Source organism: Cotesia typhae, unplaced genomic scaffold, assembly GCF_013202065.1.
Source record: "Cotesia typhae breed Kobodo isofemale line unplaced genomic scaffold, CoteBio_Ctyphae scaffold_152, whole genome shotgun sequence".
Lineage (NCBI taxonomy): Eukaryota > Metazoa > Arthropoda > Insecta > Hymenoptera > Braconidae > Cotesia > Cotesia typhae.
In genome coordinates, this window is record NW_027423776.1 from 1701628 (window position 1) to 1727157 (window position 25530).

At 37.4% G+C, this 25530-nt stretch overlaps 1 protein-coding gene across 1 annotated transcript in view; it reads right to left on the reverse strand.

Moving 5' to 3' along the window:
• The window catches only part of Cpap3-b (cuticular protein analogous to peritrophins 3-B), a 39444-nt gene that overhangs the window by 404 nt on the left and 13510 nt on the right, over positions 1-25530 (reverse strand). The window contains exons 2-3 of the mRNA XM_074256106.1: positions 23544-23873; positions 103-499 (exon numbers count right to left, since the gene is read on the reverse strand). Coding sequence (XP_074112207.1) covers positions 103-499; positions 23544-23873 — 727 coding nt within the window. The remainder of the gene's footprint in view (positions 1-102; positions 500-23543; positions 23874-25530) is intronic.

Consider the following 25530-nt stretch of genomic DNA (forward strand, 5'->3'; position numbering starts at 1 on the left):
GACTTGAGTAATTTTGTGTGATATCGCTAAATGATTTAACTTCAAGTCCTTTTGGATGGATGAGTTCTTGTTAGATATTCTCTTTTTAAAAAAATTACTCACCACTCAGGAATTTTTCTAGCCCAATCACATTTCTTTGTTTTTTCATCGAAAGCCTGACCTAATTTACAGCCGTTTCTTCGAGGAGTTTCACCATTGATACATACGTAGAAATATTGGCAATCATCTGGATCAGCATAACGAGGATGCGTTGCAGCTACTGCTTCGTCAACTTTAGGGCAAATGAAGTTAAACAATTCACGTGATCCACATCCATTTTTTTTGGCTTCATCAGGCCAATTACAGATACCGGTTTTTTCCGAAAATACAAGACCAGCAGGACATGTTATCATATTGAATTTCCCTTCAACACAATAGTAAAATATATCACAGATTCGAGTATCTTCATGAGCAAAGTAACCGTGCATTCGTGGACAATGTTGAGATGATTGTGGACTTTCTGAAACATCATTGATATTCGATAATATGTAAATTGATATTAGAAAACAAAATTTTTGAAAAATCTATGTCTAAATTTTTTAACTTCCCGCTAAAAAAACGGAAGATTTTTAAAAATCGGGAAGTTATTGTTTTCACCCCGTTTTACCAAAATCGAGTTTTCATCAGATCTCAACGTTTTAAGGTCTCAGGAAGCTTCCCTGACTACTCCCCCGATGCTGTCTCTGTGTGTCTCTGTGTGTCTGTGTGACTGTGTGTATGTAAACCTCTCATAACTATTATACGGATTGACTGAATGGATTGACTGAACTTAGATTTTGAATATGATTCAACCGATTTTGAACAGATTGGCGGCGATCGACGTGGATTATCACGTCTGACAGCTGATCAGTTTTTAAAATCGATCGGTTGAGCCGTTTAAAAGTTATTCTAAAAAACCACTTCCGAAAAAATATTTTTTCCTATTTTTTTGAGATTTCTCTAAATTTTTCAAAATCTATCGGTCCGAATTGGTTCAAATTTTTAGAAAATCTAAGTTCGGCGAAGCCCTCTCGAATTGCACCAACCGCGAGGAAATCGGTCCAGCCGTTCAAAAGTTATAAAAGGGTCACACACACACACACACACACACACACACACACACACACACACACACACACACACACACACACACACACACACACACACACATACACAGTGACACCCTCGCGGTAATAGTCAGGGCAGCTTCCTAGAACCTCAAAACGTCGAGATCTGATGAAAACTCGATTTTCGAAAAACGGGGTAAACCAATAACTTTCCGATTTTTGAAAATTTTCAATTTTCTTAGAGGGAAGTTAAAAATAGTGATTTATTACTCCTATCAAAGTTTTGAGCTCAGAGAGCTCAAAACTACACGAAAATAAGATTTTTGAGCTCGAAGAGCTCAAAAACATAATAAATGCAATTTCGAGCGCTTAATTACGAAAGTATCTGGAAGTTGCAGGGATGGCCTTCAGGGTCAACCGTTTTCTAATTTTTTTATGATATTTTTTCATTCAAAATATACAATTTTAAACAGATGAATGTTCTGATAAGAATGTTTAAATATTTCGAGTAAGATCGATCACTTATAAACTCGATTCTTTCAACTTGGTTGTAACAGGGTATTTTACTCTGTGCCGATAATTAAATCAGAGATCGGTAACTATTCGACGCAGCACTGGTGCGACTCGGTCTTCGGGACCTATTTAGTACTGAGTGTGGGTATTTTGGGGCTTACGTGCGAGCAAGCACATGTCCAGCCAGCAAAAGTAGTTGAGTGATCAAACAAGTGCCAGCAGAAAGTTCAAAGAAGGAAGCCCACTGGATCCAAGGAGTTTTATTCAAATTAAAATTTTACAAAGTATTAAGATTTTATAGATGAGCCAGGGGATCATATACTCGGCTCATCTAACTACTTCTCAATTTTTATTAATGTATTTATTTAATTAATTAATTTTTCTCAATATTAATATTAATAGTTCGATAATTAATTGATTGCAATTCAATTTTTGATTCGTTAGTTTGCGTTGAGAGTACCTCAAGGGGGTTTATACCCGAGGACTGCTCAAGGACCTTGTGGTGATGATTGTCGTAAAAATTTATTCTATTGCTTGATTATTTATAAATAATTCCAAACATCGGGAAAAACGGTTCAGTTGCAACTATTTTATTCAATGAAATAAACCCGAATAAGAAATTCTTCGAGAAAATTCCATTGTCTTCTCGCAGACTAGTTAAGCGTCGGTTGAATCCTACAACGCAGTTAACTCATAACCAAGGTCAAAAGATTATCACGCATTAGCGAAAAAATGGCGTCAGTTTTGAGCACGCAAAATTCTTTGTTGATTATCCCATGCGATTATTAATTGAATTGTAACAGGGTAAATTACCCTAAATCGATAAGTCGCCAGAGGTCGATAATTAGTCGACTCAGCACTGGCGCGCCCCGATCTTCGGGGCCTTCCGTGTAGTAATTAAGAGAGGGGTAAAATGGGAAAGTACTCGGGAGCCAGTGTGTGACAAAATCAGAAGAGGTTTGATAGTCAACCGCACCGGTCACTACTCAGCAGAAAAACAGGTAATTGATATATTCGCACGTAAATTTTGGAACGCCGCGATAAAAATTTATCAAGATTGTCTTTTCAATCTTGGAGACAATATTTCTAACATTTTTACTGTTGCAGGAAACTGAACTTGAAGTGAAAACGGATCCCCGGAGTGGAAGAAAAACTACACGACGAGTACCCAGAGGATTCACTACGTCAGAGAGACATCGTGAACAGGAGTTAAGTCAAATACTCAGGTACTTTATTCCATTCCGTGGGTGGAAGATAGACCGCGGTTTGTACTCGGTCTATCATTCCTCTTCTCCTTTTTATATAAAATTTTATTAGTAAATTGATTGTAGAACAATTGCTAGTTTTGGATTTGGTGATTTTCATGGGGGTTTATACCCGAAGATCACTCAATCGACCTTGAGGGAAAATTTAACAACAAAAAATTATCAATTAATTAATTAACATCCGAAAATTTCGTTAATTTTATTGTTGTAATTTTTATAACAATTAACTTAGTAAAATTGATTAATTTTTGTCATTGGAAAAAGATCGACAAATTTTTGTTCGTGGAATTTTGGTCAAGCGTCAATTTTTGTGTCGCAGTAAATTCCAATACCCAAGGTCAAGCAAAACAGCTAGCGAATGTTCTAGCAATTAAAATTTGAATATTTCGACTTGTGTCGAATTTTTTATAATGGATAAAACTAATAGAAAATTATTGATAATATTTTATATTAAGAATTAATTATTAAGAATTCTATATTGAGAATTAATTATTGAAAATAATATAGATTGGAAAATTATTAAGAATATTTTATTAAGAATTAATTATTGAAAATAATATAGATTGGAAAATTATTATGAATTTTATATTAAGAATTAATTATTCAGAATATTTTATTCAGAATTATTTAACGAGAATATTTTATATTGTAAAATTATTTTATGTCGTAATAAATTTCGAAATTTTGGGATTAAGTCCGTGATTTAATTAAATTAATTTTTATTCCAATTTGATAATTATCGGCGTGGACATTAAGTCTAAGGAATTAGTTAATTGAGTCAAAAATTGTCACAGTAAAAACTTAGTCAGAATTAGTTAATTAAACTTGTGTTAATAATTTTGAAGTGATTGTAAGATTTATATTGTGATTAATTTATTTAACAAAAGTTAATTCAAGGTATTAAGCTTCTCGTTCGAAATAATGACTTAAGAATTTTAAGCTGTTGTAATATTTTAATAGGATTGAAATTAACAATTGGAAATTGAGAATCAAAATAGTTAGTTAGAAATTGATTGTAAATTGAAGGTTGTCGTTTTATTAATTTACTAATGATTGAATCTGATTGAAATATTTAATTGAAATTAATTACAGTCAATTTTTATTAAAGTAAAATTTATAAAGTAAAAATTAATTAAAGTCAGTTAGTAGTGTGAGTGTGAGACAAGTGTGGGTTATGTGTGAGTTACAGAGTATCTAGGTCTATGTTTCGTCGCTGGGCTGTTACTCCTGTGAGCCGAGTCAACGAGCCCAGTATATGATTCGTCTCTGTGCGGGTGATTGTAGGTTTAGAAATCGGGTAGACGCCGGGAAGGGCTCGTCGAGATTAAGATATTGTTAAGTGTGGTCAGTATGTGAGTCAATGCATTTTGTTAACTAATTGTAAGTCAAACATTGTTAAGTTTTTTTTATTGTTAATAAATATCGATCGATCTTGTTAATTAATTGTTTATTATTCAACAGCACCTTCCTCCACTCTCTCTACCCTAAGATTAAGTTTTCTCAGCTCTGGACCGGTTCCCAGAACCGTGATTAAAAATCCTGGTGGCGCCCTGATAATTGTATTGTTAGTTTTGTTTATTTATTTATAAAATTGATTAGGGGCCAACCTGAGCAGGTAAAACTGTTACAGAATAATTGAAATATTGTCGATTAAGGTAAATTATTACCAGATATTAATTATTGTCTGTTATATTAATTGTTGAGAATTGTTTACTGAAGTCTGGCCGATTTTAAAATTTATTTAACTGAGATAAATTGTTATAACTTAATTAATTAATCGAAAATTCCACGAGGTTAATTTTATATTGAACTTAAGTTCTGGAAAATTAATCTTATTAGTTTTTATTTCATCATCTTGGAAAAATTTCTTAGAAATTATTTAGCTACGTGGATTATTAAGTTCGGGAGTCGTTAGATAGAATTGTTGAGGAAATTTACAAGAATTTGATTTTATTTTAATGTTGAGTATTAAACTCGTGAAAAATTTAGAAATCGGATTAAATTCAGATTTCAGGGAATTAAATTGTTAATCGACGATAGTCGGTAATTTTAATTATTAGCTGATGACTGAATAGTTAAGTTAAGAATTAATATAGTAACTTTGGAAAATAAATTTTGTAATTCTTTTCATTACTCAAAAAAATGAAATAAGATAAAATCAGTGTGTGTATCTGTGTGTGTGAAGACGTGTGGGTTGTGTGTGATAAAGAGTGTGTACATCCTCTACTTGTTGATGTTTTGCAGAGTAGAGGCATCGCAGAGAGTGTGTAACGATCTCTACTTGTTGATGTTTTGCCGGGTAGAGTGATAAAAAAATCGTAGAGCGTGAGGGTCCAGTGGACAACGCGATTTAGTTAGAAACTGCTGTGTAGACGCTCCGTAAGAGGGTTCTGTCAGGATTAAGTGATTTTAGTGTACGAGTGTGAGTGTGTACACCTTGTGGAATTATTTGTTATTAATAAATATCGATATATTGTGTGACGTGGGAAAATTTTCCCACTAAAATTTCATATTCGAGATTATTTTTTTTTTTTAAGTAGTAATTAGTCTAGAATGTTGGCCAAGCTGACGGAATGCGGAGATTCGACGCGCCTGTGTCGCCCTACGTGGTTTGCGGTCAGAAGGCGAAGCTCGAGGTAATTAAAAAAATTAAGCCGAACCGTGCCAAATTATCAAAATGAGTATGGATGGATGCGTCCGAAATAAATTTACTATGTAATTAAGAATGTGTGTGATAGAGAGAGCGAATGACAAAAACGACCGAGCGAACCCGCAGTTCAGTTCGCAATCAACGACCGAGGAGACATCTGGAAACGACAACGATCAACGAGGGAAACCCGAAACCGGAATGGAATCAGAATTGACCAATGACAGGACGTTGAATCACCGGGAGCGCACCAGGGCTCCATCTGAACGCCGACGGGCACACTGAATTGATTATCGACCAACCATCGACGATGGAAATTTATCCAACGACTGCTGATTGGACGCGCAGCTTGGTAGCTGCGCTCGCGAAAAACCACATGTTGCTGAAAAACGGAAAAGCCAAATAATTCTGGGCGAGATACCGAAACGACTGTTGAACATTGTTAATTTTGTTATCACGATCAAAAGAAAAATTGAATCGATTAGTAATTATTAATTGTGAAATTCTGATCCGGACCCCGAAAAGCCACTGTCGAACCGCTGTCAATTTATTGGCACGATCCGAAATAAAATTAAACGATTAAGTATTTTTTTTTGTACAAAATTCAGCCGCTCCTTGGTGCATTGATTGAATTGACGATTTTGTTAATTGTGTGAGTTGATCGAGTCGAAGTTAGAAATTCTCTCGGGAATTATTGTAATTGTCAACCGACAAAAGTCGAGAATTCGACAGACGTTTGGTCATTTCAACAACGGAAATTCCGGGAGGCCATCGCTGAGAACCTCTGCCGCCGTCAGCAACGCCGTGACCTTCTGCCTGGATTCACACCTTCACCGAGAAGTCGATTGGACTGGGGTAAGTGCGGTCGCAGTTATTATACACCTGGGTGACTTCACCGCGGTCCACGATTAAGTAGAGAGTTATGATTTGCAATTAATTAATTATTTTTTTATTGTATCGAAAAATCAGATAATTACGAATTTTGCAATTAAGTCAAAAGGTAGAATTTTACCGAAATTCAGCAATTGCGTTGTTGAATTTCGGCTTCGGGCTGACGTCAGCCAGGTATCCGGTGCCAAAAATATTTTAATCCGGTGTAAAGGAATGTTGTGTACAGTGTCAATTTATTTGATCAAAGTTTAAGATTGCATGCCGAATAAAATTGGCTCGAATCAAGGGCCATCTAAGAGCGTAACTAGGAACTATACCTCGAGCTTTGTCCCGTATATTGCCCGCCGGGTAACAACAGTTACCGACGGTTCACTTACCCGCCGCGGCGGATAATTGATCGATCGATTGTATCATCGAACCAGTATACGACAAATCGATGCTACTGATAAATGCGAAATTGGTTGTATGAACGAAATACGAAACAGTATAATTTTTATTGTTAAATTTTTTTTAAATTTTGATTCATTATTGTTTGTAACGGAAGAAACGTAAGACAAGTAACTTATTTGGTCGCAATTCAAAATTTGGCGATTTACGAAAGAAAGCTAAGACGATTAATTTTTTTTTGCTATTGTTGTTTTGTTTAATTTTTTCTTGAGAGAACCAAAATTCGGCGGTTACGAAGAAAAGTGACGACAATTTGAGTTTTTTTTTTGTTATCATGAACTTCGAAATTTGTTGCTAGGAAAGAAGTACGAAACTGAAATTTTTTTTTTAAGCTTTTGTAAATTTAAAAATTTGTCACTACGAGAGAAAAGCTACGACAATTATATTTGTCTTTTGGAAATTCAAATTTGTGTTACGAAGGAAGTGACGGTAATTTTTGTTGATAAGTTCGAAATTTGGTGTTACGAGACGATAAGCGAAACGATTATCTTTTGTTTTTTTTTTGGTTGTTAATTTTTTTTATTCTATAATTTGTTGTGACGATAATAAAGCGAAGACAATTATTTCCCTTAATTCGAAAAATTGTTGTTAAACGAATAAAGAAGAACTCATTATTGTTAATTTCGATGATATTCAGATGGTTTTGTTTTTTTTTTATTCAACAGTCCCTGCACATTACTGGTTTCTTTGAGCTGGCTCAATTTTTTTTTATTATTATCCTCTGGTTGCAAGAATATTCCGCATCGATTTCGATACTCGCCGTACAAACCTTAGGATCTCTTCGACGTTGACCTGCCGCCCGACGACGATTAATTGCTGACCCCGAACCGTGGAACGTAAAGTTCCTGGCGCCCAACAATTTACGAACCAGGTAAGCCAATATTTAGGTGGAACTCTCCGGCGTTGTCGACGCCAGCATCGTGAAGAAAAACCCATCATAATTGTTAATGAAGAGTTTATTTATTTCAGATCACCTTTCGCACTCTCTCTCCCTGTAAGATAAGCTCATTGCTCTGGACCAGTTCCAGGAACCGTGATTAAAAATCCTGGTGGCGCCCTTTTGTTAAGAATATTAGCTATCAATTTTGTTGTTTTATGGTTTAGTTCATTGTTTAATTAAGGAGCCAATTTGAGCGGTCAAACCCGTTACATGGTTAACAATTTTTTTTTCATCCCCGGCCAAAAGTACGTACTTTCGTCTACGATTGCGACGAAGAGTGCCTAACATTTATGGGTTGGTAGAAATGCGCATGTGATCTACTGTAGTGACTGTAGTGGTCTATCGCTCACTCAGTTCTCTTTTTCACTTCCCTCTAAGAAATCGAAGATTTTCGAAAATCGGAAAGTTATTGGTTTCACCCCGTTTTGAAAAAATCTAGTTTTCATCAGATCTCGACGGTTTTAGGGCGCAAGAAGCTTCCTTGACCATTCCCGTTGTCACTATGTCTGTATAAAAATGTGTAAACTTAGATTTTGAATACGATTTGCACCGATTCAAACCTGTAGATTTTGAGAAATAACTTTTGAATGGCATTACCGATCGATTCTAAAATTTATTCAGCTCTTACCATAAAAAAACCACGTTGATCGCTGCCAACTCGATCAAAATTGGTTGATTCGTTCGTGAGTTATCGTTTTCGAAGGAAAACCGAAAAATAAGTTTTTTCGGAATTACTTGAAAATTTCTAGTTTACTTAATTCAAACTACAAAATTCTTTATGAAGCTCAAAAAACTGCGTCGAATGCCGACAACTACGTGAAAATCGGTTCATTAACTCAAAAGTTAGTGCGGTTTGAAAATTCAAAATATAGTGTTTTATCAAGCTTCTAATAGATTTTGGAACCTGGAGAGCTCGAAATGACTCGAAAATTATATTTTAGAGCTCGAAGAGCTCAAAAACGTAAGAAGTGAAATTTTAAAAGCTTAAGTATGGAATAAGCGGGAAATCGCAGGGATGGCCTGTAGGGTCAACCGTTTCCCTAATTTTTTTTATAGAAAAGCGAAAAAAATCTTCGAAAGACACCGCTGTTATTGAAAGATGATGATCAGTAGTGTGGGATTTTTACCCACTAAAAAAAAACTCTTCTCTCTTTCCCCGTGGATAGTACGGAGATGACTGAATCGGAACCGCGAGAGCATTACTTCAATCCAGTCTATGTTGCGTCTCACCACGCCTACTCCTGGCTACCGTACCTTTTCTGCGGTTTTTTTTAGGAGGCGCTGGGCGTAGGCTGCAGCAGCTGATCAATTATCTGATTTCTGAGTATGCAGGCTATCAAGCTCTCGGGGGAGGGCGTGGTGCCACTAGTTGTTTCTTTGGTGCTACTTCTGTTGCCTTTCCACCGATTACACTCGAAGAACGTATTTTCGACGTCGTCAATTTTATCTGGGCAGTATTTGCACGTTGTTCTTGGGTGCAGTCCCATTTTAAAAAGATCGGTATTGAACTTTCCGTGCCCACTCTTGGTGCGTTTCCACCTATATCCTCATTCTTGCCTCCTTTATCTTTTTACCACTGGTTTTTAGCGCCATAATGTCTTGCTCCCTTAAACGCTAGTAGGTCAATGGGCGCAGCTTAATGACCAATGCAGCTGCTTCAGAAACCGGGCGGCAGACGCAGGCAACCCTGAAAATGCTTTGCCGCTGCACCGCTGCCGTTTTCCGTCGGTAGATCTTCTGGTTTAATATGTCTGCCCATATCACAGCTCCATAAAGCAGTACTAAATGGACTGCTTCCGAAAGAACTTTTCTCTTTTTGGTTCGTGGTTCTATCGTGTTGGCTATGATCCTTGATAGGCTGGATATCGTCTTGCTGGCTTTTCTGCATGCATTATCGAGGTGTTCGCGAAAAGATAGTTTCTCGTCTATCATTACCCCTTGATAGCGCAGGGCTCTTGTTGACGGCAGTGATGTTCCTCCCATGTCCGCAGAGAATGTTCTTACAGGCTCTAAATATGTTAATACAGGTGTCGCACGAGGCAGTAATTATTTTCATCGTATTTATTACGATTTTTTCAGTCCCGCTGCGGGTTTTTAGGATCGGGTTGTTTTGCAGAGTAGACCAGCTTTGTATAAGTGACTTTCGTAGTGTCTCTACATCAAACTTCCTGGCGTTCCACTTCCACTTAGAAAGGTCGCGTTGCGAAACCGGAGTAGATGCCTGTCAAACGTTGAATGTCAGAAACTAGTGGTCACTGCCACTGTATTCTTCGGATACAGTCCAGTTTTCGATCATGTTGGCAGTCTTTGGAGTCACCAATGAAATCTAGAGGATGGATTCTTGGCACCCTGGTCTTCTAAAGGTCGTGGTGCTCCTGGTATTCAGCACTATAAGGTCGAGTCTAGCCGCAACGTCAGCGACCTCGTTTTCTCTGGTGCCAGAGAAAGTAGTGTCCCTCTCAGCCGATTTAGCGCTAAAGTCGCAAACTACAATGACTTCGCCGTCGAATTTAGTGAACGCATCGTCTATGTTTGCCAGCTTCTGTCGGAACACACTAATCCCTTCATTTAGTGAAAGGTAGACGCTCATGAAGTAGGTTGTATGAGTTTGTATCCAGACAAAACCTGCTCCACTTCCGCTGTTGTTGACGGTGACGTTCTTTGTGTTCATAATCCAGATTGCTGCCGTGTTAGTTTTGCTTGCGAACCATGTTCTATCTTGAAGGTTTAGATATTGTTCACAGATGAAGCAAACGTCGATCTTCTCTTTAAAGACTCGCTAGCGAAGTAAATTCTGCGCCAATGCGCATCTATTTAGGTATGCTTGTAGTGTGCGCGTCATTTCTGCCTTCTAGTAGCTTTGGCAAGCGCAGTGCGGAATGCCTTACAAGCCTCGGAGCCAGAAATATGACATATGCCATAGGGTGTTTCATTTTTAGACGATTTTTTTTCTGCTCCTACCTGAAAATCTGATAATTAATAGATCAAAAAAATTATTGCCGCGAAAAAAAAAATTCTAAGTTGATTAGACACTTCACTTATTGAAAAATTCAATTTTCCGCGTAAATAACATGGGGAAAATTTTTTTCCGGTTTCTACTCTATTTTTCGGTACTAAAAAATTTTCTTTAGGAAAAATGACAATACGTCTTCTATAGGAAATCAAATTTACTACAAAAAAATTTTTTCAGCAAACACTCTCCGACCAACAGTTTTTGAGTTCTAGAGCTGAGATGGTGAATGTTAATAAAAATTGATGCCAAATTTTCTTCCACTTGGAATTTTTTAATTTCAAATTAGATATTATTCACAATAAACGCTGGAAAGTTGTTAAATTGTTAATTCTAGAGATGACATTTTGTGTTTAGTAACTAAAGATAAATTACCATGTATGAATCATTAGAATTACTAAAAATGCATTTTTTTGCTTTTATTTCTGAGTTGGTAACACTAATGTTCTCCCTGATTAAAAAATTATGAAAACGATTCATCCTAAAGGCCATCCCTGTAACTTCCCGCTAATTCCATACCTGAGCGCTTAGAATTGTACTTATGACATTTTTGAGATTTTTGAGCTCAAAATAGAATTTATGTGATACTTTGAGCTCACTGAGGTTGAAGAGAGAATATTTTGATGTATTTGAGCTCTCCCAGCTTAAAAGTCTGATAGAAGTTTCATAGAACACTATTTTTGGATTTTTCAAATCGCAATAACTTTTGAATGGATCAACCGATTTTCACGCGGATGGTGGCATTCGACGCAGTTTTATCATCCTCATAAGTGATTTTCAGGTTTTAATTAATCAAATCGAAAATTTCAGAGTAATCCCAAAAAAACACTTTTTTCGGTTTTCTTTCGTTCACGATAACTCACGAACGAATCAACCGATTTTGACCAGACTGGCGGCATTCGACGCGGTATTTTGATGTTGAAAGCTGATTAGTTTTTGAAATTGATCGGTAAAGCTGTTTAAAAGTTATTCCAAGAAAACCGCTTTTCGAAAAATTTTTTTTGTAGTTTTTTTGCAATTTCTCAAAATCTACTGGTTTGAATCAGTTCAAATTTTCAGGAAATCTAAGTATTGTCAAGCCTTTTCGAATGGTGCCAACCGCGATCAAATCGGTCAAGCCGTTCAAAAGTTATAAAAGGGTCACACACACACACACACACACACACGGACATCATCGCGGGAATAGTCTGAGAAGCTTTCTAGGACCTCGAAACGTCAAGATCTGATGAGAACTCGATTTTCGAATAACGGGGTGAAACCAATAACTTCCCGATTTTTGAAAATCTTCGATTTTCTTAGCGGGAAGTTCAAAAAAGTATTGAGACAAAGAAAAAAGTATTGAAAAGTATTGATTTTCTAGTCAATCCAATACTTTTCAATATTTATTGCTTTGTCTCAATACTTTTTTTTATTCTGGGCTATACATTGCCACAACTTGTCATAAGTATTCTTTCTGTTTTTTGTGATAAGTTAAACTCCGATTATAAGATTCTATCGATTGAACTCCTCGTCAGCCATATCATTTACAACGTGTAAATTTTTCAAAATTGTTAAGCACGTATTATAATCTTTATCAGATTTTCATTGATTTGGATGTAACTTAAAAAATTCAGTAGAAAGTTGAAATTGTTCAAATAGAACCATCGACTTTCTCGGTGCAGAATCGTTTAAATTTTTTGTCATAAGAAATCTATCTTGATTTTTTTTTACATTTACACGTCTTAAATTCGTACTTTCACTAGTTTTTTGATTCAGTGATTCGATAATTTTAATTTTATCTTTTGAGCTTACATTATTATCAAAAAGTGATAGACAAATAAGTTCTTTAGACAAATACCAGAGATGAGTGCTAAGTTTTTTTGTCGCTGCTTCTGAAATTTTCTCATTGATCGTTTCATGTGGCAATAAACTTTTAAGAATTCTAAATCTAGTCATGGAGCTTGAATTGACAAAGGCTCACAATGCCATGCATTTAAATACAATAACGTTATAAAAATACAGATATGACGGAGTTCTTGGCTTTCTTCTGTGCTAAGCAAAAATTGTTCTTTTCGGAGGGCAACAAAAATTTTGCCTGTTATTCATATGGGAAATCGAATTTAACAATGAGTGAAGCGTCTAATCAACTGAGAATTTTTTTTGGCGGCAATATTTTTTTTCATCTATAAATTATCAGATTTTCAGGTACTAGCGAAAAAAAAATTTCGCTTAAAAATAAAACACGCTAATAAGTCATCTTGAGCTCTTTTGTCCGGTGTACAGAGGAACCATTTTGGCATCTCCGTGCAGTCTGCAGATTTGTGGTTTTCTCCGCCATATTTATAGTAACACTTGCTTCTTTCCGTTCCCGTACAGTTTCGCGTTTGGTGCTCAAAACCAAGGTATTTAAAGCAGCGGATTACTTTCGCCACTGAACGTATATAGCAGTTAACCCATCCGATCTTTATATGGGCTTTGTCAACGGTCTTGATCGCGCTGGCATCTATCTCGTAGAAGGTTGCCCGGTTGCCTCGAGGTGTAGATTTTGTCAGATTTACCAGTTTGATCTCCAAGCTGCTTGTGAATTCCCTTCTTGAGATTCCATACAAGTCAAGGATTTTTCACACACACACACACACACACACACACACACACCTCGTGTCGGGCTTGCTGGGTCCCGCATGGGGCGCCTCCCCAGGTGGCGGATAGGGGAATACTCGTCATACCTGCGCGCCAGATACGTCGGGTACCAAGGAAATAAAATACTCGGGGTGGATCAAAACCTAGCAAAAAGATGATATGAAATGTCAGAAAACATTCAAACATCGTCTACGGTGCAGAGGGGGGATACCTCAGTACCGGCGAGGGAAGGCGTACAAACGGGCCTGAACTCGTCGTTATCAAGCGACCGTTTGAACAGCAGAGTGCACCCTATGGCTCTGCCGTCTAGCAATGCTAGCAATGCTACAGGAAGTACTGAAACAGCTCAGATGGAAGTAGACGCACAGCAAACAGGCGTTCCTCCAAGAAGTGGAAGACCTATTGCTCCCGTCAACACTAACACATATCGAGGGAGGATCAACTCTCTACCAACTGTCACCAGCCAACAATCGCCAATGGAACGGCTCGATAGCAAGTTTGATGAGTTGACGGAGTCTATAAAGGACAAGAGAAATCTCCATCATGAACTCAGAAAATTAGTAGCGTCCATTGCCACGGCATATAAGTTGGCCAACAAACCAGCATCGATGTCGGCGACAACCACGCAAACATCTCCGGAGATGACCACAAAACCACAAGCGTTTTTGGTCACTCCTGAGAAACCACTGCAAGGAAAAGAGAACAAAAAGAAGAGGACGCTGTCTACACCCAGCCCTTCCTCTGAAATTGACTAGCCAGCACAGAAAAAGACAGCCCGGGATAATACCTGGATCGAGGTGACACGGCAAAAGAAAAAGAAGGAAAGAGAACAGGAGCCAGGGGCAAAAACTACTGAAGCCCAAAACCGACCAAGTAAGGGTGGCTCAAAAAAACCGAAAAGGAAAAAGACAAGAACAACGGCTGTGCATGTTCAACCAGCTGAAGGGCGAACGTACGCTGATCTCCTCAAGGAAATTAAGGCCAAGGTTAGCCCGACAGACTGGAGTAGACATAAGGTCTATTAAAAGGACGAGGCACGGAGGCGTTCTCCTTGAAATGGCTCGAAAGTCCGAGGACAGCAAGGCTTTCACTGATGCAGTAAGGTCAGCCACTGCAAACATCGGCACGGTCAAAACGCTAACACCAACAGCAACGATTGAGATCCTCGACTTCGATGAAATCTCTACCGAGAGCGAAGTCCGCGAAGCACTTAAACGTGAATTCAATGACAGCCTAGAGATCAAACGAATGAATTTGACAAAACCCACACCACGAGGTAATCGGGCAGCCTTCTGCGAGATCGACGAAGCCAATGCGACTAAAGCCCTTAACAAGGCCCGTATAAAGATTGGCTGGGTTAACTGCCGCATACGCCAAGTTACAAAAGTAACCCGCGGCTTTAAGTGTCTCGGCTTCGGACACCACACACAGCAGGGTGCGGGACCAGACAGAACCAGGTGCTGCTACAAATGTGGCGGAAAAAATCACAGGGCCGTAAACTGCACTGAGAAGCCAAGCTGCTTCCTTTGCACTCCGGACAAAGATGCCAATGACGATCTATGCCATATTCCTGGTACCGGAGCTTCCAAGGCATTCCGCACAGCACTAGCAGAAGCCACGAGAGGTAAAAAATGACACGCATACTACAGGGCAACCTGAATAGGTGCGCCTTAGCGCAAAACCTGCTGTGCCAACGTGTCTTCGAAGACAAGATTGACATCTGCCTTATCTCCGAACAATATCTGAATATTCAGGATAGAACATGGTTCGCTGATAAATCCGGCACGGCAGCAATCTGGATCACTAACTCGAAGAAGACCACCGTCAACGACAGCGGAAGCGAAGAAGGCTTCGTCTGGATCAAAACCCCCACGACGTACTTCATGAGCGTCTACCTTTCACCCAATGAAGGGATTAGTGTGTTCCGCCAGAAAATGGCAAAAATAGAGGACGCTATCGGCAAGTTCAACGGAAAAGTCATCGTAGCTGGTGATTTCAACGTGAAATCGGCTGAATGAGGCGCTGAATACTCGGACACCAGAGGAGACGAAGTAGCGGACTTTGCAGCACGAACGGACCTCATAGTGCTGAACACCGGTACTACTACGACCTTCAGAAGACCAGGATACCAGGAATCTATCCTTGACATTATGTTGGCGACCCCAAGGATTGCGAATATGATTGAAGGCTGGACCGTATCCGAAGAATATAGTGGCAGTGATCATCAGTACATGACATTTAGTGTTGGACTAGCACCCAATCCACGTTCGCGGCATGACAATCACCTGCGGAAGTGGAATGCCAGGAGGCTTGATGAAGAAGCACTGCGAACATTCTTGAATCAGAGCTTGTCTACTGAACGGAGTAGCCTGATTCAAAGTACTCGCAAGAAGACGGAAACAATAGTCTCCAAAGCGATGGGACTGATTGTTTCCTCGTATGATGCCTCAATGCCACGGCTGAAAAAGCAAGGCTCCCATAGGCCGGCATACTGGTGGTCACAAAAGATAACAGAGCTTCGAAAAACATGCCACAAGCTACGTCGACGAGCAACGAGAGCTGCGAAGTATTCTCTCGACTAAAATAAATATTTGATGGAGTACAAGCAGGCCAAAAAGGCTTTGAATAAAGTTATTAAAGTAAGTAAAGCGATATTGTAGAAAGAGATCTGCAACGACCTCAACAATGACCTCTGGGGTAAGGCGTACCAAATTGTTACTAAACGAGTTGGAAAGGCTTTGCCAGAAGCGACAAAGACTATCAAGACAGGAAAAGCACCTGGTCCTGACGGCATACCAGCATCTGTCATCAAGACAGTAGCCCTGGAGTACCCAGACATACTCTTAAGCGCCTACAATGCCTGTCTGACAACCGGCACGTTCCCTTAGATCTGGAAGCGGCAGAGATAAGTCCTTTTGGACAAGGGGAAGGGAGCTCCTATAACACCTTCGTCGTATAGACCACTCTGCATGCTGGACATTGCCGGAAAGCTGCTCGAGAAGCTCATTCCATGGCTAAACAATGACATCGATCATGCTGGAGGTTTTGCCTTTAACCAACATGGCTTTCGGAAAGGACGTTCAGCAGTCGATGCAATTCGGAAGATAACGGAGATAGCAAGAGGAGCATGGTCTCGTAGTCTCAAAGATCGCAAGGTCTGTCTTCTCCTAACATTCGACGTTAAAAACGCCTTCAACAGCGCGAATTTGGGGGATATTTTAGACGCCCTGGAACACAAATTTGACGTGGAACCAAAAAATCTGGAAATGATCGACGATAACCTTGATGAGAGAAAGCTGATAGTAGAAACAACAGATGGCTATCAAGAGCATGACATAACGGCTGGCGTGCCCCAAGGCTCAATTATGGGGGCTGACCTATGGAACGCTGACTACGAAGAGCTCCTCCGAATTCCGCTGCCGAAGCAGGTGGAACTCACGGGCTTCGCGGATGACGTCGCGTCTACGATTTTAGTAGACAGTACCGAGGAGGCAGAACTGCTAGTTCGAGGCACCACTGATGCTATCGAAGCCTGGCTTGAGAAACACTACCTAAAACTCGCCAAACAAAAAACAGAGATGGTTGTCCTGACTTGTCAAAAATGGGTTCCAAAACCATTTACAATAGACATGGGAGGTACAACATTAACGTCAACACGGGCTCTACGCTATCTAGGGGTAATGATAGACGAGAAACTATCCTACCGCGAACATCTAGATAATGTATGCAAGAAAGCCAGCAAGACCGTATCCAACCTATGAAGGATCTTGAGCAACTCCATAGGACCACGGACCCGAAAACGATGAGTCCTGCTTGAGGTAGTCCACTCTGTACTGCTTTATGGAGCGGAGATATGGGCTCACATCCTGAAGCAGAAGACACACCGACGTAAAATGGCAGCGGTGCAGCGGCGGGGCGCTCTCAGAGTAGCCTGTGCCTACCGCACGGTTTCTGAAGCGGTTGCATTGGTCATAGCAGGAGCCGCACGTATCGATTTACTTGCGTTCGAGAGGGTAAAACTCTATGACGCTAAAAGAAACAGTGACAACTCCAAGGAGACAAAGACGAAGATAAAAGAGGAAACGCTATAGGAGTGGCAAGACCGATGGACGTCAGGGGAGACGGGCAGATGGACGGCTCGCCTGATTCCGGACATAACCATCTGACTCTCTCGACAACACGGGGAAACGGATTTCTACCTCACCCAGTTTTTGATAGACCACGGCCAGTTTAACGCTTACCGCTACAAGATGGGGCCACAGGACACGCCGATGTGCAAATATTGCCAGGACCAAATCGAAGACGCCGATCACACTTTCTTTGAGTGTGTACGGTGGAAGGACTACAGAAGCAGCAAAGAAGAAATCATAGGCACCACGCTTTCCCCGGAATGCTTAGTAACCTATATGCTCGAAAAAGAAGATAACTGGTCAGCTGTCGCAGCCTACGCGCAGCGCCTTCTAAAAACAAAAACCTCGGTAACCTATAATTAACACACACACACACACACACACACACACACACACACACACACACACACACACACACACACACACACACTGACATCATCGCAAAAATAGTCAGGAAAGCTTTTTAGGGCTTCAAAACGATGAGATCTGTTGAAACCTCAATTCTTTGAACTTTGATTTCGGATATCTTTGGAATGGTCAATGTAATCGCTTACACATATTTGATCTCTTTTGTAGATTATTTAATTTTCTACGAAAATTCAAGTAAAAAATTGAGTAATAGAGAAATATGATTTTTTTTATAAGAGACTAACGAAAATGTAAAACTGCGGTGAGAATACAATATCCCTATCGATATTAAGAGCTCAAATTAAGAGTAAGCATTTTCTAGAAGTGCCTGAGAACCAACTTTTCAATGTCAGAAGTAAAAAATAATAATCGATTTTTTTGACCCACTCCCTTATAGTATATAATATTACCTTAAGTACTGATTACCGGTAATTTTTCTAAATATTTTGGTATAATTTTTGTAATATTGTTTTATTATATATATATATATATATATATATATATATATATATATATATATATATATATATATATATATATATCTATATTCCAAGAAAATTTTTTTTTCAAGTAAAATTTATTTTATATAGATCCCGATGAAAAAAGATTTTGTCTAATCATATATAATCATTCATAATTGTCTGTATATGATCAGATCCAAAAATTGGCCAGGTCTAATTATATATAATCATGTATAACTATATATAATTATATATAACAATATTTAATTACATATTTTGACTTCTAATTAATTATTTGGTTACTTGTATGGATATAGCACTTGATATGGTCGTACGCGATTCTATATAACCAATTAAAAGACAAAAAAAAAACTTTATATATAATTTTGCGGCTATGACACCAGCGGTCACCCATCGAACTACTAACCACGCTCAATGCTGCTTAAATTTGATGATATCCGTGCGCCTTGAAGTTCTCGTCTGCTGTGCTGCTATCTTATATGACATTGATTCTATGAAGTACATAACGTATAAAATCAGTTTCTCATAAATATAATATAAAAATTAATTTTATAATATATTTGATAGTCTTAAATTATTTATTTTACCGAATCTCATTATAACATTAGATTTATTTGAATAATAAAGTAAATAATGATTTGACTGTTAAGCAGTAGCAGAGCACTGGCAGAGCAGTAAGTCGCAGAGCAGATCTAAACATTCCATAGGAAATGTAACAAATTTTTTATTTCAGAATGATTCGAACGTAATAGTAAACATCATTTTGCACTTTTTGTGAAGACCAAAAAAAAAATTTTATTTTTCAAAGGAAAAATTTTGATAACATCTGACTATGCAAGTCTGATCAGATCTAATTATATATAGACCTATATATTATCAGATCTGATCACATAGAGACTTATATATGATTATATATGGAGTTAAAACAGCCAGATATGATCATATCTAATTATATATAGACTCATATATCAGATCTGATCATATCTAATTACATATGGACTTATATATAATCAGATCTGGTCATTTATAGACTTATATATGGGCTTATAACAGCCAGGTATGATAAGATCTAATTATGTATGGGGCCATCTATAATTATATATGACCTCATATATAATCATGCATGATTATATATAACTTCATGTATGATTATATATAATCATATACATGAACATATATAATCATATTAAATTAGACAAAAAATTTTTTTATCGGGATGAAAACAAATGATTCGACACATAATTTGACACACAAAAACCTGTTTCAATGAAATCAAATTTTTTTTCGTCTAAGAACTTCGTGCTCAGATGTTTCCAGGTTAAAATACAAATTCACTCAAAAATCACTATTCTGAAGAAAACTCTAACTCTAAATTAACTTCGTAAGTGGAGTTTTTAATTACTTTATTCCAGTGCTTAGAGAGATAAAAATGAATGCGTAATAAAATTCACTCCCCATTTCTTACAAAATACACTTAAATCTGAATATGTAAAATCTAAAAAGATACTTGAAGAGATACAGGAGAAGCCTTGCCCTAAAAATTCACAAGTTTGTCGGTTAGAATTTAAAGACCTCACAACTAGAGTTACCACTTATAGAGATTTATAAACGATACAGCAAATATGCATTGGATATATGTATGTATGCATTGCATAGATTTATTTAATTATTTGAATTCGACAGTGGCATGACAGCTTAGCGGACTAAGTTATTTGTCCGTTCGTATATTGTGTCGTGAGGTGAGGATTCGAGCCCCGAATATTGTTAGAATAGTTCCGACACCAACTTCCGGGGGTCACTCTAGTAGCTGAACTGTACTGGCGTAGGTTTTCTCGGTGGTTTCCCCATGTCATTATTCCAACAGCTTATAGAAAGAGGTGAGGAATAGCGTAAATAGAGTATAGAAAGCACAAGACAGTCCACAGCCGCAGTGATAATAAAAATGAAAGAATATTTAAATGCGTTAATTATATGCGAAATAATGATATAATGATATAATGATATTATTATTATTGGTATTATTTTTTTGTTATTAAATGCTCAGAGGGGTTATCCCCGGAGTCTGATTCTCCGAGGGCCCAGCCTGAGCTCCATCCGTTACTGCTGGACCACTCCGCACAACAAGGCGGTTAGTGATCACAGTAGGCCAAAGTCATTTCCCTTAAGAGACGGAGAGAACCAAGTAAAACAGCCTTCTGCATCCTAACTGCCAAGAACTTAGCTTTTGATGAGCAAGCTGGAACCTTGGCAAGTGAGGATACAAAAGACTGTTTCATCCCTCCTAGGACGCCAACAATCAGGACGACAAGCTTGACACGGTAACCTGGGTAACGTTTGCCAATTTCAAACAGGAGATCCTGATATATTTGTCTTTTGTGCTCTTCTTTGGCTGAGATGTTGTATTCAGCCGGGGCCGAGAACTCAATGACATAAATGTCACGAGTGGCCTTGTCGAAGAGCACAATATCAGGTTTGTTGTGATCTATCCGCCGGGTTGTTGCAAATGGCATGTTCCAATAAATTTTGCAACTGTCATTCTCAACAACCTGGGGAATATCTCCTGGCAAATAAGGCAGCACTGGTGTCACGTCAATACCGTAGCAATGACGAAGATAGTAGTACAGTACTCTCAGGGCAGCATTGTGACGCTGGATATATGCACCTCTCGCCAGCACTGGACATGCCGACAAAAGGTGCATAAGTGTCTCCGGATGTTGTCTACACCTCCTACAGGACGTGTCCGGAAGCTGCACCTGGAGCACCTTGCTACGGTACTCAAGAGTGTTAATGACACCATCTTGGCAGGCAAATATGAACCCTTCAGTCTCGGACATCAGGCCCGCTGACTTTAAGAAGCAAAACGTCAGCTGGATGGACAAGCCATGATCACGCACGTGTTTAAAGAACACGCTGTGCATGGACTTGTCCATCAGTTCGCCAAGGAGTAGTTTTTCCTCGGCGTTCCTGATGACGCTCTTAAATTCCTCCTTTCGGAGTTCCATAAGAGCGTTTATTTCTCCAAGACCAAGGGTTCTTGCCGCATATATTGCTGCCTTATACAAGAATGACCCCTTATGCGCATTTTCATGTTTATGTACAATTTGCATAAGAAAGTCATCCTCGTCTGCAGTGAAATTGACAACTTCGTGTGTTAAACCCAGGACCAAACGGTCGTGAAGCCGCTCCAAACTCTGCAATTATTATTATTATTATTATTATTATTATTATTATTATTATTATTATTATTATTATTATATTATATTATATATTTAATTCACAAACATGTATGGAATACACTCACATTTCATGCTTGTGAAGGTGGATCCTAGGAACTCCGCCGCCCATCTTACGGCATGAAATAAATTAGAAAATAAGGTTAATAATAATGAGGTGAAGTATAGGAGTGAAATGGGATATTCTGGGGTCCAATACATAGAAAGAACAGGACAGAATACACACATGATGGGGGAACAGTCGCTGCATGCGACACCTACCATCTACTCAGCCTTGTAAAATCCAAGACCGGTATGAAAATAAAATTTGAAATAATAAAAAAATATTTTAATTCGACATAAATCATGAATTGCACTCACAAAAAGAATTCAAAGAAACTTACAAATCTATTTAAACGAATCCATTAGTTTTTTCTTCTTCGCAGTTTTTGTGTTCAATGCATGCTTCTTTTAATTTTGAACCACTTATTAGAGTCTTCAAGTCTTTCTTTTAACAAGTGTCCATTTACGAGAATGTTGCTGATCCGATTTTGCTTTATCCTCCTTAAAAGGCAGTTTTTAATATCGAAATACTCGAAAAGTCATCCCTCTTTGATCTACCCCATCTAATATTTACGTGTTTCTCCGAGCACTGAGACTTAATAAGATTTTTCAACTTAATAGTTTTATGATAGTTAGATTCCGGTATCACTGAAAGAAAATACTTAGATTTTTTGTTTAGACATCACGTAGGTACTAACGAAACTTTATTTGCTATTGATACTTATCAACTGCAGTAATGGGGCAGTATCGAGTATTCATAACAATAAGGACTAAAAGTGCGCAAAGATAATGTAAGTAAGTTTCCTAAAATTTTAGAAAACAAACATTACAGCTGCGATTCATGTAACTCGTTACTAAGTCTGAAAGAATTTAACATACACACACATATATACAGACATCGGACATCATCGCAAGAACATTCAGGGAAGCTTCCTAAGACCTCAAAACGTCGAAATCTGATGAAAATTAGATTTCCAAAAAACGGATTGAAACCAATGACTTCCCGGTTTTTAAAAATTTTTAATTTTCTTACACGGAGAAAAAAATATAATAATTTTTACTCAAAAATATGAGTAAAAATTACTAAATTTAGATTGTAATGTTGAACCGCTATTGAAAGTATAGGAAATATTGTTAATCATATGAGTATATTTTATTTATCGTGGTTAGTAATTTTTAATATAAGGATAAAGGAATATTTACCATACTGTTTACTAAAACCTACATGTCAAATATAAAATAGTATAAACCCTCCTTAGTAATAATTAGAAGTCGTTTAGTAAGTTTGAAACTACGAATATTGGAATATTTACTATACCGTTTAGTAAAATATACATACCAAATACGAAATATTACAAAACCCCATTAGTAATAATTGCAAGTCGTTTAGTAATTTTTCAAATACTGATAATGTAATATTTATAGTGGGAAGTTAAACATTTTTTTTAATGTGGTATTTTTGAAATAACTTTTTAACGGCTATACCGATCGATTACAAAAACTAATCAGCTCTTAACATCAAAAAACCACTTCGACCGCTACCAGTCCGGTCATAATCGGTTGATTCTTTCATTAATTTTAACAAATTTCTGTCAGACTTTTGGGTTCTGCGAGCCAAAAGCATACGGAAGCTACTTTTTTTTAGCTCGGAGAGCTCAAAAACGTCATAAGTGCGATTCCAAGCGTAGGTATGAATTTGACGGGTAGTTGCAGGGATTGCCTTCAGGGTCAACTGTTTTTCTAATTTCTTTAAATCAAAATTAAATCAATAACTCCCCAATTTTGGAAAATTATTGATTTTCATACCAAGAAGTAAAAAGATTTTATTTACGTCTGTATGGGCGTCTGGTACAATCAACTCCAAACGGAAGATCACATTTTTCATGTTGTGGACTAAAATCGTTGAATACTAATCCATCGGGACAGAATTTTTCAGTGAATTGACCATCTCTGCAGTCATAGTATTTGTCACACTGTTCGCGATCAGGGAAGTATCCATTAGATTCCAGGCATGGTGTTAGTAACTCAACGTTTTCATGATCATTTAATTCATCACGTTCATTGATCGGAATAACTATGTCACTGGTTAATTTCGAAGAAGCAACCCTCCGACGACTAAGTTCTATAGACTGTTGTTTTCTTGACAATGCACTGGCTATTCCTATAACAAAAAGAAAAGATTCTTACAATAAACTAACTGTTACCCACTTGTTTCGCTAGGTGCTTCATAGCATATATATAAATACCCGGGGTAAAATTTCGTCAAAAATTTACATACAGTTGTAACAGGGTAAAATTACCCTTCATCGATAAGTGACCAGAGATCGATAATTATTCGACGCAGCACTGGTGCGCCTCCATCTTCGGGACCCTTTTTAGTAATTAAGAGGGGGTGAAATAGGTAAGTGAACGAGAGCCGGCAAATGTGACAACCAAAAGAGGTTGAGTGACCGACCATACCGGTCGCAATTATCATAAAAAAAAAAGGTAATTATTTTTTCGCACGTTCAATTGGAACGCTGCGATAAAAATCTAATTATGTCCTCCTATTAATAATTTACGTGACAAAATATTAATTAATTTGTAATTACAGAAAAATTTTATACAATTGAAACCGGATCCCCGGAAGAAAAATTTGGAGCTCGAGACGGACTTTCTACGGAAAATTGCCGGATCAGGAAAATTTTAGGATTTTCATCGAGTTTGATTAAGGTAGCAAATTTTACTTCGTGGGTGGAAGGTGGACCGCGGTTTACACTCGGTCCATTTTACCTCTTCTCAATTTATTACTTTATATATAATTTTCATTAATAACTAGTAGTTAAACATTTGTTAGTATGAATTGAGTGATTTTCGTGGGGGCTTATACCCGAGAGTCACTCAATCGACCTTACGGAAAAAATTCAATAAATAAAATTAATCAATTAAACTAATTAACATCTAGAAAATTCGCTTAATTAATTGTTATAATTTTATAACACTTAGGTCAAGAAAAAGTGATTAACTTTGTCGCTTGAAAAATAATTGACAAGCATTTTTACTCGTGGAATTTTTAGTCGAGCGTCTACATATTTTGTGTCGCAGTAAATTCCAAACACCCAAGGTCAAATATAACTAAACTAGCGAATGTTCTAGCTAAAGAAAATGTATGTTTCGACATTTGTCGATTTTTATAATTTAGAAAATTATTAAGATGTTATCGAAAATTATATTAGGAATTAATAACTGAATTATTTTATATTGTAAATTAATTCGACATGAAAATTAATTTATCTTGGGATTAACTCCGTAATAATTAAGTCCGTGGATTAGACAAAGTAAAAATTTACTAAAAATTAAAAATTAATAGCGTGGACATTAAGTCCAAAAATTAGTTATTCTTAGTAGAAAATGTCACAGGAAAAATTGGTCAGAATTAATTAATTTACAACAATAAACTTGTGTTAATAATTTTGAACTTGATAGTAAAATTTATATCGTGATTGATTTAATTAGCAAAAGTTAATTCAACGAATTAAGATCTCTCGAATTAAACCATTATTATTATATTATTAAGATCATGACAATAAGTTAATTAGGAATTTTAATCTATCCAATACTTCAATACAGAGTTAAAATTTGCAATCGGAAATTGAAACTGATGTTCGTTAAGTCTTTTGGAATTTGATTGTTAATTTGGAATTATCGTTTCACCAATTACTAATGATTGAATACTTAAATTAAAATATTTAATTAAAATTAAGTACAGTCAATTTTGTTAAATTAAAATTTATATAATTAAATCATACAAGTATGGGTTATGTGTGTGAAGATTAGTG